Genomic DNA, 20,572 nt, shown 5'->3' with positions numbered 1-20,572 from the left:
AAAAAATATTAATTTTTGTTCTTCATAACATTGATGGCAATGTAATGAAATTCACCAATGATGGAAGTCCCATGAAACCTAAATTTTGCTTAGGAAGAAATATGCTAATTATCTATTTTATAAATTAGGAAGGAGATGATTCACTGCTTGTAACAGTGGTACCTGTCAAATCACACAAAACATCTGGAAAAATAAAAAAGAATTTCGAAGATCTAGAAAAAGAACAAGAAGAAAAGGAAAGGGTCAAGTACGAAGAAGGTAAAAGAATAAGATATGAAGAACAACGTCGATCTCTCAAGGAAGCAAAGTGTCTTTCATTGGTCATGGTAATTTTTTTTAATAAAGAACAAATAAAAGCAGTTAAGTCGGTTAGCAGCATATCCCTTTATGATTAACAGGTTTTCATTATGTTTTCTTAGGACGATGAACTGGAAAGTGAGGCAAAAATAGAGTCACTTTCTCCTGGAAAATTGAAACTGACTTTTGAAGAATTGGAAAGACAAAGACAAGAAAACCGAAGGAAGCAAGCTGAGGAGGAAGCAAGAAAACGTTTAGAAGAAGAGAGGCGTGCTTTTGAAGAAGCAAGGCGGCAAATGGTAAAACAAACTTATATGTAACATTTATATATGATATTATAATACATAATTATATTATGATATATAACATTTGTATATTATATTACATAAATTATATATTATATGTATAATATGTTATATAAATGTTATATATAAAACATTTAATATTAAGGGAGGTAGCTGGCTTTAGATAAGGTTCATTGCTATAAATTTAAGGAGATTTTCTATATACATGGGTCTGATTTTGAAACTGTATACATATTCCATATATAACATGCATTTATATTATTTTCTAGTTTTCATTTTGGGATATTTTACCTAATATGCCTTAAATTTTTATTTTTATAAACTGTTGTAAACATACAAAATAATTATTCAACAAATCTGATTTATCTTCATCTGATTTCTCATTGTTAGCTCAGCCTGCAATGTGTTTAATACCATGGTGCAGCACACTTTCAAGTCTAATCATAAGTGTACACTGTGTCAGAATATATATATATACTGAATATATAGAGATATATATATATGTGTAATGTATATAATCTAAGTGCTTAAGAGCATGGATTTTGGAGCCAGACTGCCTAGATTCAGATATCTAACCTTATTGTGTACCCATGGACAAGTTATTGAACTTCTCTACATCTTAGTTTCCTAATTTGTAAAATGGTGAAAATAATTGTGCCTACTTCTTAAATCATTAAATGAGTTAATATAGAAAGCAGTTAGAGTAGTGTTTGGCATATAATAAGTGCTTTATTTATTTATTTTTATCTTTTTATTATTATTATTTTTTTACCTCACAGCACAGCTTTTGGGATCTTAGTTCCCTGACCAGGGATTGAACCCATGCCCCCTGCAATGAAAGCACGGAGTCCCAACCACTAAACTGCCAGGGAATTCCCAATAAGTGCTTTGAAAATGTTAACTGCTATTATTATAGTAACAGATTTAACAACAAAAAATAAAATTGAAATAAGAAAACACTGATTCCAAATCTCATTGCAAGAATTTAAAAATGGGACATACGTAATTTTTTAAACTTTCAGACTTTCTTTTTTTTTTGTGGTACGCAGGCCTCTTCCCTGTTGGGGCCTCTCCCGTTGCGGAACACAGGCTCCGGATGCACAGGCTCAGCGGCCATGGCTCACGGGCCCAGCCGCTCCGCGGCATGTGGGATCTTCCCGGACCGGGGCACAAACCCGTGTCCCCTGCATCGGCAGGTGGATTCTCAACCACTGCACCACCAGGGAAGCCCTTTCAGACTTCCTTGATCAGCTTTCAATAATGATGTTCTGACGTCTATATCTCCAAAATTTTAATTTTCTAGATGTTTGTTTGAAAATGTTGTTATTGGGTTGGCCAAATTTCGTTCGGGTTTTTCCCTAAAATGTTATGGAAAAACCCAAACAAACTTTTTGGCCAACCCAATATTTTGGGTAGTTACAGTTGGATAATACCTACACATTTTATTTTATTTTTTATTTTTTTTGTTTTTTTTCTTGTGGTACGCGGGCCTCTCACTGTTGTGGCCTCTCCCGTTGCAGAGCACAGGCTCTGGACGCACAGGCCCAGCGGCCATGGCTCACGGGCCCAGCCGCTCCGCAGCATGTGGGATCCTCCTGGACAGGGGCACGAACCCGTGTCCCCTGCATCAGCAGGCGTACCCTCAACCATTGCGCCACCAGGGAAGCCCACCTACACATTTTAGATATCACTGGTGGTTAATTTAGTGAAAAGACATATAAATATCATTAATTAATCAAATCATAAATTTCAATGAGTATTTAATTAATTTAATTAGCATTACATTAGAATTTTAATTATAAAATCATAAAATTTGAATTGTATATAAAATAGTTCCAGATAACGTTTTATCCATTTAATAACCATAGTTCATAGTAAAAAAAAAATCCATGAAAATTACAGAATGAGAACTTTATTTTATTATGTCAGAGACTCAGTGTGTGTATACTTGAACCTCAATTTAAGTACACACACACAGACACACACACACTTTTTTTTTTTTTGGAAGATAAATTGTAGAATTTTTAATCAATGAAATACTATGCAGCAATAGAAAATAACTACAGGTAGCCCCATCAACACAGATAAATCTCAAAAAAACTACACGATTCAGCAAAACTGTAAGTCAATAGGACCACATACAGTGTAATTTTTTATATGTAAAATTCAAAAGCTGCAACACTGAACAAATTTTTATATATTCAAACAAAGCAAAAGAATAACAAACACAAAATTAAGTATATTAGTTTCCTCTGAAAAGCCAGCAAAAGGTAGATGGGCTCTTGAAGGATACGCAAGGACCTTCAAGAGTACTGGAAACATTCCATATCTTAAACTGAGTAGGACCCACATCTGTGTGTTGGTGTTACTTTTATTTATTTATTTATTTATTTTAACATCTTTATTGGAGTATAATTGCTTTACAACGGTGTGTTAGTTTCTGCTTTATAACAAAGTGAATCAGTTATACATATACATATATCCCCATATCTCTTCCCTCTTGCATCTCCCTCCCTCCACCCTCCCTATCCCACCCCTCTAGGTGGTCACAAAGCACTGAGCTGATCTCCCTGTGCTATGCGGCTGCTTCCCACTAGCTGTCTATTTTACATTTGGTAGTGTATATATGTCCATGCCACTCTCTCACTTCGTCCCAGCTTACCCTTCCCCCTCCCTGTGTCCTCAAGTCCTTTCTCTAGTAGGTCCACACACATGTTTTATGTTTGTTCTGGGAGACTTAATGTTTAATAAAACTTTTAAATGATTCCTTAAGAATTTTAAACAATCTTATCCATTTGAAAATTTGACTTGCTTGAGAAGTTTTATTTAACTTGAGTACATCTTTATTTGGAATTTTTCCAAATTTGATTTTTTAAATCATTTGAGACGTTATAAAGGAAGGGGATTTTGGTCAAGAATACTAGAACAAAGAAACATTTCTGTGTAAGGTGGCTGAGTCTGTGCCTTTTGATTGATAATTCATTCCTGTCTTTGATGAATCCCAGTTCTTAGTAGTGAGTTGTTTCTTGGTTAGGTAAATGAAGAGGAGGAAAACCAAGACACAGAAAACATTTTTAAAGGGTACCGCCCTGGTAAACTCAAACTCAGTTTTGAAGAAATAGAAAGACAAAGGAGAGAAGATGAAAAAAGGAAAGCAGAAGAAGAAGCCAGAAGAAGAATAGAGGAAGAAAAGAAGGCATTTGCTGAAGCAAGGAGAAGCATGGTAAGATAGAATGTGACTGGAGAAGGCCATTGGGATTCAGTATGTTAATGAGAAATCATTCAACTTTGGGGAATACCCTATTATTTCTGAACTTATATGTCAAAAGTAGGGATGGCATATAAGTTATTAAAGTCTCCTATGGCATAACACTGTCAGTTAAAGGTATTTGCTTCATTATAGTGTTGAGAATGTTCTGATTAAATTGCTATGCCTAGCATAGAGGAGTGTATGTTATCTTCCTTCTCTGGGAAGGCATGTTTTCCAGAACTAAGTATCTAAGTGAGGAGGGAGGGGGGGTTCCCACCCCCACCTTTCCTTCCCTCCTCTCCATTCTCTTCTCCTTTCCACGCTTCCTCCTTCCCTCCCTCACTCCTTCTTTCCTTTCCTTCTTTCTTTCCAGTATCCATCCCATTCGGGATATATTAAATGATCAAAACCGTTTAATCACAATTAGTTAACTTTCCAAAATACTTACCATCACTCTGGATATTGCTGCTAAACTTAACTCTGTTACAAAGTTATACTTCTTATACCATTTTTTAAAAATTTATTTATTTTGGCTGTGTTGGGTCTTCGTTGCTGTGCACGAGCTTTCTCTAGTTGCGGACATTAGGGGCTACTCTGCACGGGCTTCTCACTGCGGTGGCTTCTCTTGTTGTGGAGCACGGGCTCTAGGCACGTGGGCTTCAGTAGTTGTCGCTCGCGGGCTCTAGAGCGCAGGCTCAGTAGTTGTGGAGCATGGGCTTAGTTACTCCGTGGCATGTGGGATCTTCCCGGACCAGGAATCAAACTCGTGTCCCCTGCCTTGGCAGACAGATTCTTAACCACAGAATCCAGGGAAGCCCCTATACCATTTTAATGTTTGTTAAATGTACAGTACCTGTACCTGACAAACTACATTTTTGACAAATGTACCTGACAAACTTTATTTTTAAGTAAGTCGACACGTGAACGCTGCAACCCCTTCCTGAAACATTTTAATTGGCATCAATGATATCATGCCCTGGTTTTCTTCCTGTGTCTGGGTGAGCTTCAGACAGATATATCCAAGTGTTTATTTGGCTTCATCACCCACCTAGATGCTCAAATCAGAAACCTGAGAGCCTTAAGCACTTCCACCTCTCATTCATGCCTCACATCCAGTCATTCACTGTCTCATTTCCTATATCACTCTAAAAATTAATCAATTTTCCCCCATTTCCCACTACCACTACTATAATGCAGGTCACTGTTAACCCTTGCCTCAGGCCAACTCCTAATTAATTTGCTTTCTTGCCTGTAATCCATTCTTTCCTATCAAGCCAGAAGTGGTCTTTCTTAAAAAAAAAAAAAAAAAAAAAGTAAATTTGATTATGTTACTATTTTCCTTAAAATTTTTCCATGTCCCTTAAAACAAAAATCCAAACACTAAAATTTTTAAATAAATTTCTTTATTTTATTTATTTATTTATTTATTTATTTTTTTGTCGGTACGCGGGCCTCTCACTGTTGTGGCCTCTCCCGTTGCAGAGCACAGGCTCCAGACACACAAGCTCAGCGGCCATGGCTCACGGGCCCAGCCGCTCCGCTGCATGTGGGATCTTCCCGGACCGGGGCATGAACTCATGTCCCCTGCATCGGCAGGCAGACACTCAACCACTGCGCCACCAGCCCTAAAATAAATTTCTTTATAATCTTGCCCTAGTATTTTCTCCAGTTTCATTTCTTGATTCTTCCTTTTTTAAAAAAAATAAATTTATTTATTTTTGGCTGCATTGGATCTTCGTTGCTGCACACGGGCTTTTTCTAGTTGCGGCGAGTGGGGACTACTCTTTGTTGCAGTGCGCGGGCTTCTCACTGCGGTGGCTTTTCTTGTTGTGGAGCACGGGCTCTAGGCACAAGGGCCTTCAGTAGTTGTGGCTCGCAGGCTCTAGAGTGCAGGTTCAGTAGTTGTGGCACACGGCCTTAGTTGCTCCATGGCATGTGGGATCTTTCCGGACCAGGGCTCAAACCCATGCCCCTTGCATTGGCAGGCAGATTCTTAACCACTGCGCCACCAGGGAAGTCCCTCTTGATTCTTCCTTAATCTGCCATGTTTGTTCCAGACATACTAAATTTCTTTCCATTTCTTCAAAACGCTATGCTCTCATCTCTGGAACTTCATAAATGCTATATGAAACGTGTCCCTCTCTCTTTTCCCTGTGCTGCGCTATCTCCTATTCATATATTCCATTCCTTCTGGAAGCCTTTCCTGATAATACAAGTTCCAGAAAGGTGTTCCTTTCATGTATTCTTAGAGCATTTAGTGCTCCCCTAGCATAGCATTAGTGCTATATTGTTGTGGCTTATGGCCATCTTCCTCACTCAGTGAGGCTGAGACCACATCAAGCACATGGCACGGGACTTCACTGAGGCCCGCGCACTGTAGGGCCCGCGTGCGGCAACTACTGAGCCCACGTGCTGCAACTAAGGAAGCCCACGTGCCTAGAGCCCATGCTCGGCAACAAGAGGAGCCACTGCATTGAGTAGCCTGCTCACCGCAAAGAAGAGTAGCCCCTGCTCACCACAACTAGAGAATGCCCGTGCACAGCAACGAAGACCCAATGCAGCCAAAAAAAAAGAAGATGGTGCTTGGACTTAGGGAAAAAAAAAAAAAGCACATGGCACAATGCATTCTAGTGTAACAAACTTCCTGTAAATGCTCGTGGAATAAGTGATTTATTTTATTTTATTTTTATTTTTTATTGAAGTAGAGTTGATTTACAATGCTGTGCCAATCTCTGCTGTACAGCATAGTGACTCAGTTATATACATTTATACATTCTTCTTTTTAATATTCCTTTCCATTATGGTTTATCTCAGGGTAGTGAATAGAGTTCCCTGTGCTATACAGTAGGACCTTGTTTATCCATCCTATATATAATAGTTCACATCTGCTAATCCCACACTCCCAGTCCTTCCCTCCCCCTCCCCCCTCCCCTTGGCAACCACAAGTCTGTTCTCTATGTCTGTGAGTCTGTTTCTGTTTTGTAGATAGGTTCATTTGAGCCATATTTTAGATTCCACATATAAGAGATATCATATGGTATTTGTCTTTCTCTTTCTGACTTCACTTAGTATGATAATCTGTAGCTGCATCCATGTTGCTGCAAATGGCATTATTTTGTTCTTTTTTATGGCTAAGTTGGAATAACTGATATTAATACTATCTTATTAGGTAATCCTTGATTTACAAATGGTTTCTACACAGAAACCCTACAAACATTCTGAAAGCATTTAATTTCTGGAGAATCAGTTGGTTCAGAAGTGGTAGATAAGAAATAGTTGTGAAAGAAAAAAAAAAAAAAGAAATAGTTGTGAAGATCAGGAAATCTAGTCCTGGGAGCAGATTTTTAGGCCAAATCTGCTGTTTTATCATGACTCACTAGTGGAAAAAGTGCAGGGAAGGAAAATGGCATTAAACCAATACTCTGGTTTCCTAAAGACATTTCTATATCAGGAAAGGAAAGAGAAACTTTTTCCTTCATTTATGTTGTTTTCTTATCTAGGGCCAAGTATTGTCATTTCATATTATTGCTCAGTTAACTCATATATTAATAAAAAATTTTTTGGCAATCTGTAGATTTTAAGACCATATAAACATTATTTCTGAATTGAACTGGTTCTGTGGTAAAGCCTGTCATATATAAAACTTGGAACAAATAATAATTACCCTTTACCTCTCTTATTCCTGTGTCTAGTTCAGCCACAGGGACACAATTCAAGTGAGAGGTTTATGTATATACTTTCAGGGGGTAGAATTAGGTCATTGCTTTTCATGGCAAAATGTATTACAAGTCAATGATTTAAAAGCAGAGTTTCTATTTGCAATTTAGAGATTGCCTATATGCAGGGAATGATATTGTAATAATAAAACTGCTATTTGGGAGCTTACCATAGTGTCAGACACACTGCAAAGTGTTTCCAAACTTTATGTAATTCTCATGACAACTCTATGAAAGTTGTCACAGATAAGGAAACTCAGATTTAGAGAGGCTATATAACTTGCCCAAGGTCATAACTAAATGGCAGTTAGACATGTAATTCATGAAATTACAAAAAGGTAGTCTAAATAGTTATTTATAATTTTATTAGAAAGACTTTTAAAGTTTGGAATTTCACCTTTTCCACATAGTATTTGTGTTGACTTTGGACAAGTTACTTTTTAGTGCCTCGGTTTCCTCATCTATAAAATGGGGATATTAATAACACCTACTTCACAGGGTTACAGAAAAATAAGTCAAAACACGTAAAGTGCTTAGAATTGTACCTGGCAGCTATAAGTATTAACTATTATTATTTATTTTTAATTAGCCTGACAGTAAATAAATCAGCACAATAAAATCACAGCATTAACTGGTTTTTGCCTGATTATGAAGGGGTCATGATATCTAATTCATTCAGGTAAAAACCATGATTTAACTGAAATGCTCTATTTCAATTACCAGAATGGAGGTTCATTTTAATCCAATTAAAACGTTTTCCCAATATTAGAACATCTTTTTAATTTTTTTAATTAAAAAAAAATTGTGTTGTTAGAACATCTTAATGTCTAATTCAGATTACTCATAGTATAAAGTCAAAGTATTTATTTGTGTTCACTGGAATGGAGACTTTATGGTCACCATTTTCTCTGTTACTACAAAATGCTTTAGTCTTACAGTTTCTAATAATTCCTTCTTGTTTATCGTTTTATACTTTTAAAGAGAATTTTTGGTTTTTAGTTCAATGTGAAACCTTTCTATTCAAGAAATACTCCCTTTGTAGTATGTATAATTCTGGCAAGAGTGATAAAAGAATTATTTTAAATAGGTAATAGATGATGACTCCCCAGAGATGTATAAAACAATCTCTCAAGAATCTCTTACACCGGGAAAACTAGAAATTAATTTTGAAGAATTATTAAAACAAAAAATGGAAGAAGAAAGACGACGAACAGAGGAGGAACGGAAGCATAAGCTAGAGATGGAAAAACAGGAATTTGAACAACTGAGACAAGAAATGGGAGAGGTAAGACTTTAAGAAATGTCCATTTTTATTCCACAAATATTTATTAATCTCAGTATTTCACATGCATTACCTTACAATAACTTTCTAAGTATTATTATTCACATAAAGGACACTCCTATGAGGCACTTGGTACAAGTTTCAGCATAGTTGAGTGTACCTTTCCAGCCTGCTATAATTCTACTCCTTCTTGCTAGTTTGAAAAATATATAAGATTCCAAGTGACTGAGATATTACTGTAGTATGTAAGTAAATATTTCTTCCTGTATACCTCACAAGTGTGTGAGATTACACCATGATTGAGAACTGTCACTCTAGAGTACTTAATATACCCATTTATACTTATTTTCCTTGAAACAGAATTAAACTGATAATCAAAATAAGGAAAAACTATAAGAGTACCATGGATGCTAATGGGAACATCAGTTTTGCAAGTCTTTGAATAATTTTACAGGCATACTGCATTTCATTGTGCTTCACTTTATTGCACTTTGCAGGTAACTGCACTTTTTACAAATTGAAGGTCTATGGCAACGCTGCATAGAGCAAGTCTGTTGCCACCATTTTTCCAACAACATTTGCTCACTTTGTGTCTCTGTGTCACATTTTGGTAATTCTCTCAATATTTCAAACTTTTTCATTATTATTATATTCATTATGGTGATCTGTGATCAGTGATCTTCATTGTTACTATTGTAGTTGTTTGGGGGGCACCACAAACTGCTCCCATATAAGATGGTAAACTTAATGGATAAGTGTGTATGTTCTGACTGCTTCACTGACCAGCTGTTTGCCCATCTCTTTCCCTCTCTTCGGGCCTACCTGTTCCCTTACACAACAGTATTAAAATTAGGCCAATTAATGGTCTCTGAGTGTTTAAGTGAAAGTAAGAGTCGCACATCTCTCACTTTACACTTGGCCAAGAAGCGATTTGTCTCACTTTCTCAACGTCAAAAGCAGAGATAGATAGGCCAAAATCTAGGCCTCTTGTGCCAAACCATCAGTCAAGATGTGAATGCAAAGGAAAAGTTCTTGAAGGAAATTAAAAGTGCTACTCCAGTGAACACACAAATGATAAGAAAGTGGAACAGCCTTACTGTTGATGTGGGAAAAGTTCTAGTGGTCTGGATAGAAGGTCACATAAGCCACAACATTCCCTTAAGCCAAAGCCTACTCCAGAGCAAGGCCTTAACTCTCTTCAATTCTATGAAGACTGAGCGATGAGGAGGCTGCAGAAGAAAAGTCTGAAGCTAGCAGAGGTTGCTTCTTGAAGTTTAAGGAAAGAAGCTGTCTCCATAACATAAAAGTGCAACGTGAAACAGCAAGTGCTTTTGTAGAGGCTGCAGAAGTTATGCAGAAGATCTAAGATAATCAAACTGAAGGTGGCTACACTAAACAATAGATTTTCAATGTAGACAAACAGGCTTGTATTGGAAGAAGATTCCATCTAGGACTTTTTTAGCTAGAGAGCAGAAGTCAATGCCTGGCTTCAAAGCTTCAAAAGATGGGTTGACTCTCTTGTTATGGGCTAAAACATAGCTGGTGACTTTAAGTTGAAGCCAATGCTTATTTACCATTCTGAAAATCCTAGGGTCCTTAAGAATTATGCTAAATCTACTTTGCCAGTGCTCTATAAATGGAACAGGGAATCTAGATATAGCAATCTATTCACAATCTGGTTTACTGAATATTTAAAGCCCACTGTTAAGACCTACTGCTCAGAAAAAAGGATTCCTTTAAAATATTACTGCTCATTAATAGTGCACCTGAAAGAAACTTCTCTAGGCAGGAAACACAAGAGAAGGAAAAGACCTACAATAACAAACCCAAAACAATTAAGAAAATGGTAATAGGAACATACATATCGATAACTATGTTAAATGTAAATGGATTAAATGCTCCAACCAAAAGACACAGACTGGCTAAATGGATACAAAAACAAGACCCGTATATATGCTGTCTACAAGAGACCCACTTCAGACCTAAGGACACATACAGACTGAAAGTGAGGGGATGGAAAAAGATATTCCATGCAAATGGAAATCCAAAGAAAGCTGGAGTAGCAATTTTCATATCAGACAAAATAAACTTTAAAATAAAGACTATTACAAGAGACAATGAAGGACACTACATAATGATCAAGGGATCAATCCAAGAAGAAGATATAACAACTATTAATATATATGCATCCAACATAGGAGCACCTCAATACATAACGCAAATGCTAACAGCCATAAAAAGGGAAATTTACAGTAACACAGTAATAGTAGTGGACTTTAACACCCCACTTTCACCAATGGACAGATCATCCGAAATGAAAATAAATAAGGAAACACAAGCTTTAAATGATACATTAAACAAGATGGACTTAATTGATATTTATAGGACATTCCATCCAAAAACAACAGAATACACTTTCTTCTCAAGTGCTTATGGAACATTCTCCAGGATAGATCATATCTTGGGTCACAAATCAAGCCTTGGTAAATTTAAGAAAATTGAAATCGTATCAAGTATCTTTTCCGACCACAACACTATGAGACTAGATGTCAATTAGAGGAAAGATATCTGTAAAAAATATAAGCACATGGAGGCTAAACAATACACTACTTAATAACCAAGAGATCACTGAAGAAATCAAAGAGGAAATCAAATAATACCTAGAAACAAATGACAATGAAAGCATGACAACTCAAAACCTATGGGATGCAGCAAAAGCAGTTCTAAGAGGGAAGTTTATAGCAATACAATCCTACCTTAAGAAACAAGAAGCATCTCAAATAAACAACCTAACCTTACACGTAATGCAATTAGAGAAAGAAGAAAAAACCCCCAAAGTTAGCAGAAGGAAAGAAATCATAAAGATCAGATCAGAAATAAATGAAGGAAACAATAGCAAAGATCAATAAAACTAAAAGCTGGTTCTTTGAGAAGATAAACAAAATTAATACACCATTAGCCAGACTCATCAAGAAAAAAAGGGAGAAGACTCAAATCAACAGAATTAGAAATGAAAAATGAGAAGTAACAACTGACACTGTAGAAATACAAAGGATCATGAGAGATTACTACAAGCAACTATATGCCAATAAAATGGACAACTTGGAAGAAATGGACAAAATCTTAGAAAAGCACACCCTTCCGAGACTGAACCAGAAAGAAATAGAAAATATAAACAGAACAATCACAAGCACTGAAATTGAGACTGTGATTAAAACTCTTCAAACAAACAAAAGCCCAGGACCAAATGGCTTCACAGGCGAATTCTATCAAACATTTAGAAAAGAGCTAACACCTATCCTTCTCAAACTCTTCCAAAATATAGCAGAGGGAGGAACACTCCCAAACTCATTCTACAAGGCCTCTATCACCCTGATACTAAAACCAGACAAAGATGTCACAAAGAAAGAAAACTACAAGCCATTATCACTGATGAACATACATGCAAAACTCCTCAACAAAATACTAGCAAACAGAATCCAACAGCACATTAAAAGGATCATACACCATGATCAAGTGGGGTTTATCCCAGGAATGCAAGGGTTCTTCAATATATGCAAATCAATCAATGTGATACACCATGCTAACAAATTAAAGAATAAAAACCATATGATCATCTCAATAGATGCAGAAAAAGCTTTTGACAAAATTCAACATCCATTTATGACAAAAACCCTGCAGAACATAGGCATAGAGGGAGCTTATCTCAACATAATAAAGGCCACATATGACAAACCCACAGCTAACATCCTTCTCAATGGTGAAAAATTGAAACCATTTCCACTAAGATCAGGAACAAGACAAGGTTGCCCACTCTCACCACTGTTATTCAACATAGTTTTGGAAGTTTTAGACACAGCAATCAGAGAAGAAAAAGAAATTAAAGGAATCCAAATCAGAAAAGAAGAAGTAAACCTGTCACTGTTTGCAGATGACATGATGCTAAACATAGAGAATCCTAAAGATGCTACCAGAAAACTACTAGAGCTAATCAATGAATTTGGTAAAGTAGCAGGATACAAAATTAATGCACAGAAATCTCTTGCATTCCTCTACACTAATGATGAAAAATCTGAAAGAGAAATTAAGTAAACACTCCCATTTACCATTGCAGCAAAAAGAATAAAATATCTAGGAGTAAACCCACCCAAGGAGACAAAAGACCTGTATGCAGAAAACTATAAGACACGGATGAAAGAAATTAAAGATGATACAAACAGATGGAGAGATATACCATGTTTTTGGATAGGAAGAATCAACATTGTGAAAATGACTATACTACCCAAAGCAATCTACAGATTCAATGCAGTCCCTATCAAACTACCAATGGCATTTGTCACAGAACTAGAACAAAAAATTTCACAATTTGTATGGTAACACAAAAGACCCCGAATAGCCAAAGCAAACTTGAGAAAGAAAAATGGAGCTGGAGGAATCAGGCTCCCTGACTTCAGACTATACTACAAAGCTACAGTAATCAAGACAAAATGGTACTGGCACAAAAACAGAAATATAGATCAATGGAACAGGAATAAAAGCCCAGAGATAAACCCATGCACATATGGTCACCTTATTTTTGATAAAGGAGTCAAGAATATACAATGGAGAAAAGATAGCCTCTTCAATAAGCGGTGCTGGGAAAACTGGACAGCTACATGTAAAAGAATGAAATTAGAACACTCCCTAACACCATACACAAAAGTAAACTCAAAATGAATTAAAGACCTAAATGTAAGGCCAGATACTATAAGACTCTTAGAGGAGAACATAGGTGGAACACTCTATGATGTAAATCATAGCAAGATCCTTTTTGACCCACCTCCTAGAGAAATGGAAATAAAAACAAAAATAAACCAATGGGACCAAATGAAACTTAAAAGCTTTTGCACAGCAAAGGAAACTATAAACAAGACGAAAAGACAACCCTCAGAATGGGAGAAAATATTTGCAAACCAAGAAACTGAGAAAGGATTAACCTCCAAAATTTACAAGCAACTCATCCAGCTCAATATCAAAAAAACAATCAACCCAATCCAAAAATGGGCAGAAGACCTAAATAGACATTTCTCCAAAGAAGATATACAGGTTGCCAACAAACATATGAAAGAATGCTCAACATCACTAATCATTAGAAAAATGCAAATCAAAACTACAATGAGGTATCACCTCACACTGGTCAGAATGGCCATCATCAAAAAATCTACAAACAATAAATGCTGGAGAGGGTGTGGAGAAAAGGGAAACCTCTTGCACTGTTGGTGGGAATGTAAATTAGTACAGGCACTATGGAGAACAGTATGGAGGTTCCTTAAAAAACTAAAAATAGAACTAACATATGACCCAGCAATCCCACTACTGGGCATATACCCCAAGAAAACCATAATTCAAAAAGAGTCATGTACCACAATGTTCATTGCAGCACTATTTACAATAGCCAGGACATGGAAGCAACCTAAGTGTCCATCGACAGATGAATGGATAAAGAAGATGTGGCACATCTATACAATGGAATATTACTCAGCCATAAAAAGAAACGGAACTGAGTTATTTGTAATGAGGTGGATGGCCCTAGAGTCTGTCATACAGAGTGAAGTAAGTCAGAAAGAAAAAAACAAATACCATATGCTAACACATATATATGGAATCTAAAAAAAAAAAAGGTTATGAAGAACCTAGGGGCAGGACAGGAATAAGGACACAGATGTAGAGAATGGACTTGAGGACACGGGGAGGGGGAAGGGTAAGCTGGGACGAAGTGAGAGAGTGGCATGGACTTATATATACTACCAAATGTAAAGTAGATAGCTAGTGGGAAGCAACCGCATAGCACAGGGAGATCACCTCAGTGCTTTGTGACCACCTAGAGTGGTCGGATAGGGATGGTGGGAGGGAGACGCAGGAGGGAGGAGATATGGGGATATATGTATATGTATAGCTAATTCACTTTGTTATAAAGCAGAAACTAACACACCATTGTAAAGCAGTTATACTCCAATAAAGATGTTAAAAAAAAAAATAGTGCACCTGATCACCCAAGAGCTCTGAAGGAGATTTGTGACGGTATTAATGTTGTTTTCATGCCTGCTAGCACAGAATATATTCTGTAGCCCATGGATCAAGAAGTAATTTCTACTTTCAAGTCTTATAATTGAAGAAGTACGTTTTGTAAGGCTATAGCTGCCATAGATCGTGATTCCTCCAATGGATATGGACAAAATCAATTAAAAACCTTCTGGAAAGGATTCAACATTCCCGGTACCATTAAGAATATTTGTGATTAATGGGAAGAGGTCAAAATATCAAATTCACAGGAGTTTAGAAAAAGTTGATTTCAACCCTCATGGATGACTTTGAGGGGTTCAAGGCTTCAGTGGAGGAAGTAAGTGCAGATGTGGAAACAGCAAGAGAACTAGAATTAGAAGTAGAGTCTGAAGATGTGAATGAATTGCTGCAATCTCATGATAAAACTAATGAATGAGGAGTTGCTTCTTATGGATGAAAAAATAAAGTGATTTTAACACTTCACAGCAAGGCCCTAACTCTCTTCAGTTCTATGAAGGCTGGGAGATGAGGAAGCTACTCCTGGTGAAGGTGCTGTGAAGATTGTTAAAATGACAGCAAAGGATTTAGAATATTACCTTAGTTGATAAAGCACCAGCAGAGTTTTAGAAGATTGACTCCAATTTTGAAAGAAATTCTACTGTGGGTACAATGCTGTCAAAGAGCATTGCAAGCTACAGAGACATCATTCACAAAAGAAAGAGTCAATTGATGCAGCAAACTTCATTGTTGTCTTATTTTAAGAAACTGCCCCAGCCGCCCCAGCCTCAGCGATTAACACCCTGATCAGTCAGCAGCCATCAACACTGAGGTAAGACTGTCCAACAGCAAAAAGATTACAACTCACTGAAGGCTCAGGTGATGGTTAGCAATTTTTAGCAATATTTTAAAGTTAAGGTATGTATATTATTTTTTTAGACATAATGCTATTGCACACTTAATAGACTACAGTATAGTGTAAACATAACTTTTCTATGCACTGGGAAACCAAAAAATTCATGTGACTCACTTTATTAAGATAATTGCTTTATTACAGTGGTCTGGAATTGAATTCCCAATATCTCCAAGTTATGCCTATATTTTATTAAATTATTCTAAGATAGAATTTTGATACTATTAAATACCTTAGTATGGTTTCACCAGCATTGAAATGAATTTTAAAAATATGTATATAGGGACTTCCCTGGTGGTGTGGTGGTTAAGACAGCCTGCCAATGCAAGGGACACGGGTTCGAGCCCTGGTCCGGGAAGATCCCACATGCTGCGGAGCAACGAAGCCTGTGCGCCACAACTACTGAGCCTGCACTCTGGAGCCCACGAGCCACAACTACTGAAGCCTGTGTGCCGCAACTACTGAAGCCCGTGCGCCTAGATCCTGTGCTCCACAACAAGAGAAGCCACCGCAATGAGAAGCCCGCGCACCGCAACGAAGAGCAGCGCCCGCTCGCCGCAACTAGAGAAAGCCCGCACACAGCAACAGAGACCCAACACAGCCAAAATAAATAAATAATTTTTAAAATACATATATACACATACATACCTATAGACTGTACAGGGCCAGCTTCATGAACATGCAACTTGTGCCCTCACAGGACCCCATGCTCAGAAGGGACACACTTAGGATTTAGGGCTCTGAGGTTGCCTTTGAAATTTTAAATAAGTTTATCTTTGGAGCACCAAGAGCCTTTAATCCACGCAGCTCCACTTATGCTGTCCGGTGTTACCCAGGCTAATGAGCAGGTTCTCTGCACTCTCGTAGCTCTTAAGAGATTTTAGGGGAAACAGCTATCCTCTGATCTCTGGCGTGAGTCCCCGGCCCGCGGTCCCCGGGACTGTCGCGGCTTCGTCCGCCGGGGCCCCTCCAGAGCTGGCAGCCTCAGTGAGGCCGCCCTCCCCTCGGCCTCCGAGGCAGTTCCTTGACGGTGGAGGGAAGAGACCCCGAGCCGGGAGTTCCAACTCTGCGGAAACGCGGCCTCCGTTGAAATGTTTATCTTTGAACTTGTGTGTGTTGTAATTGAAAGTTGGTTGGACAGTGGAGCCTACACTAGAGTCTCGGAGCCTTGGCTCACCCACTCCATGTGATGTCCCCGTGCTTCCTCATGGTGGGCTCTCAGCAGCCCTCTTCCTACCTCCTGATGTCCTAGGACCCTGTCTAACTTTCGCCTTCCTAACCCTGAACACTGCTTCCCTCCATCTGGATGGCCAACCAGTTACATAGGCAGAAGTGGGGAGGGTGAGGGAGGAGGCCAGCATTCCACTGTCACCCTTGGCCTCCGGCTGGGCAGGGGGCCCTAGCAGCAACACGAACAGCAGTGTCGGGGATGAGTGCACAACCCCATTACTTGGGGTGAGGCGAGCAGTGGCTTTCCCAGCCTAAGTAGGATTGGCAGTGATATGGCATGTTTGGTAGGTGACTTGGTGGGGGCCCCTTGCCAACTCCTGAGCTAGGAACCGAGTGGGTCCCTTCACAGAGGTTGCAATCTCTTAGAAGTTGCCTGTTTGTCATGGGTTGGAGCAATGGGACTGTGGGGATATTTACTTCCTTGCCCAGGTCAACCAAGAGACTATAAATGCTGCATAAATATATAGTTAATAAGAAAATATAATGAATATGCTGTAGCAAAATACTGCAAGGTGTACCCTCAGAATTTTTTAAAAATGTAATAGCATTTATTTTATAAAGGAACCTGAAAATGAATTGTCTGTCTAGAAAAACAAAGTAAATTAGAATATATTTTAGTAATACTATTGAGAAGTAATCTAATTCATATATGGCAGGGTGTAATTGTCTGACATTCTGGTGCTACTAAGTGACTCACTCCACTACGTCTGGGAGTTTTCAAACAAGTAGAATGCCAATTCCGAGATTACATAGATCATAACTGATTAGTTCAACCATTAATTTTGATCAGAGTGATGTGGGAACCATTGTGATATGATGTGATGTCGTAACTTTGTTAATTTCTGGTATTTTAGGAGTTGCCCATTTTCACCCACATAGACCAAAAAGTGGAGGTAGTATAAAGGAATAAACTTTCTTTTCCCTTTGTTGAACCAAGAAATTAAGCCTCATGTCAACATCATCCACTGTGACTCTTGCCACACCCCACCCTGCCCAGTCCCACCTTTTTTTTTTTTCTCTGCCTAGAACTCTAGGTCTTCCCCAGGAGAAGTGTACCAGGAATAACTGCAATATTCTACCACTCCATTAGGGTTTAGTGTAAGAAGTATACAAAGAAAAGGAAAAGACAAGGTAAAAGGCAAGGGAAAGGAATCTGAATAAAAAGTATTCAAGATAAAATGGTATAAAGAATTGGAACCCAGTTTTTGTTGACTCATCTTTCTTGGCAGAATATAAAATTGAGAATACAAGTGATATGTAGCAAAATGTAGGGATTTTACCAGACTATATCTGTAAAAATGCTTAACTCAGCTGAGTTATTAAGAGTAATATTTAACTTTGACTATCATCAAATCAAAGGCAGGAGGAATTTTAGAGATACTGTGGCTCTATATAGAGAGGAAAAAATCATGTCCTGTGGACTAAGTGACCAGGCAAAAGGCCACACACATCAGAGTCAGAACTATTGACTCCTAGCCCAGTATTTTTTGAATTTTACCTTCCCCTAAACAAAGGTCTTCCTACAATTCCTAGTAAAAGCTAATCTTAACATACATATTTTACTTTTAGCAGATAACCTGCTAAATGGAATGTTAATAAGGTTTGGAGCCATAGTCCCTAATAAAATAGTATTTTAAATAAGATGTTATCTACAGTCTTAAATTTGTAGCACTACTTTTAATTAGTAAATTTAGGCACTGTGTTTAGGGCGGAAGTTATTTGACATTTAGTTTTGGCTTCAAATAAGAAATAGTGAACTTTCTGGATGGTTTATTGTACAAACTAATTTTCTGGTATTTAATATATAAAAATCTTAATTTTTCTGAAGGAAGAAGAAAATGAAACCTTTGAACTGAGCAGGGAATATGAAGAATTAATCAAATTGAAAAGGAGTGGCTCTATTCAAGCTAAAAATCTAAAAAGCAAGTTTGAAAAAATTGGACAATTGTCTGAAAAACAAATACAGAAAAAGATAGAAGAAGAACGAGCAAGAAGAAGAGCAATTGATCTTGAAATTAAAGAGCGAGAAGCAGAAAACTTTCATGAGGTATACTGTTTTATATTTAACAGTTATAGTTCAGTAATGATGATGAACTTAACAGAAATAACATTGACTTTGAAGTAAGTGTTGGAATTTACAGTTAACCATCAGTGTATATAATAATCTGGAAACTAAATAGCAAAAGCACATTGAGATCTTAAGAGACTTTGAAAGATTTCCCTACTCTAGCATTGTTCCAAAATGACTTTTGTAAGAATTAAAGCCTACAGTGAACATCAAATGGTTCACTTTAGCAAAAATAGCTCAGAAATATTTATTGGCACAAGTTTTACTTTGAATCAGTAGAACCAGTGTATATTAAACTCCAGAGATGATTCATACCTACTTTCTTAAAGATGAGACCAACAAAGCCTATATATGTTCAAAGTCATGCCATTCAGTGGCAGAGCCTAAATCAGAATTCAGGTGACATGAATTTGAAGTACCTCCATATGTAAAATAAGGAGGCACTCACTAGATGACCGATAATGTCCCTTCCAGCTTAAGGACTAATTCCATGATTATGAATATTGGTTTAAATAAGATCTGGAAAACTTATTCTGTCAAAATTGCCATTTTATATTTAACATATATTCTTCTAAAAATTGATTTTCATCATATATTTAACTATAAAACAGGTATGGGAATTTGGGAGGGCCTTCAGAGGAGATTGGTGAATAAAAAGAATGATGAAACTATGGGCAAATTCCAGGCCTATAAGCAATTCATTATAACCGAGACAAGTAGAGTGCAAGCACAGCAAAAGATGACGAAGACGCAAGCACAGGCAAGATGACCCATCTTAGATGCCATGTTAAGGAACTTTGTCTTATTGGGGTGCAATGAGGGAATTTTTAAAACATGGAGTGATATTATCAGATAAGGCATCTTTATCACAAGATCATGCTGAAGCTAAAGATGGCTTTAGATTTACACATTAAAAAATTATTTGAAAGCCTACTATGTTCCGGGGACAGTTCTGGACACTGGGACATTTGTGAATAAATTTGCAGTCCTTGCTCATATGGTGTTTAGAATCTAACAGGTGTGGGGCAGGAGACGGGGGATGGAAGACAATGATTGGGTAGTAAATAAAAGCTATGGAGATTAACAAAGCAGGGTAAAAGACTATAGAGTATGTGGTACAATTTTGTACAGGGTGGTCAGAGAAAACATGAGGATTTGAACTAGAACTGGAATGGAGAGGACTGATAAGTATGTAGGATACAAAAGTGGCAAGACTTAGCTTGGGAATGGTGGTGGAGAGGAATCAAAGTGACTGGGTATACTAGGTAATAGGGGAACATAGGAGTTTGCTAGGAAGAGAGGTCACAAGCTAGACAAATGGAGATGCTGTAGAACATCCAGATATCAATTAAATTGATATGCATCTGAACAGTGCAACATACACAAAAACATAAGGACTTAGGGACTGGGTTATAAACCATTTTGTCACAGCTAAAAACTAATGCCATTGCTATTTTTAATATCTTCTATGT

The 20,572-nt window shown here is 37.5% G+C and overlaps 1 protein-coding gene across 11 annotated transcripts in view; it reads left to right on the top strand.

Annotated features, from left to right (window-relative positions):
- NEXN (nexilin F-actin binding protein) overlaps positions 1-20,572 on the top strand; it is a 56,352-nt gene that overhangs the window by 30,254 nt on the left and 5,526 nt on the right. For all 11 annotated transcript variants that reach the window (XM_067044184.1, XM_067044170.1, XM_067044158.1 and 8 more), the window contains 5 exons: positions 129-326; positions 420-596; positions 3,637-3,825; positions 8,656-8,853; positions 18,861-19,079. In XM_067044184.1, the coding sequence (XP_066900285.1) occupies positions 129-326; positions 420-596; positions 3,637-3,825; positions 8,656-8,853; positions 18,861-19,079 (981 nt within the window). The remainder of the gene's footprint in view (positions 1-128; positions 327-419; positions 597-3,636; positions 3,826-8,655; positions 8,854-18,860; positions 19,080-20,572) is intronic.

The sequence above is a fragment of the Kogia breviceps genome, chromosome 1 (assembly GCF_026419965.1).
Source record: "Kogia breviceps isolate mKogBre1 chromosome 1, mKogBre1 haplotype 1, whole genome shotgun sequence".
NCBI classification, from domain to species: domain Eukaryota; kingdom Metazoa; phylum Chordata; class Mammalia; order Artiodactyla; family Physeteridae; genus Kogia; species Kogia breviceps.
Note: the sequence above shows the minus strand (reverse complement) of the source record. Positions and strands in the feature narration are given on the sequence as shown.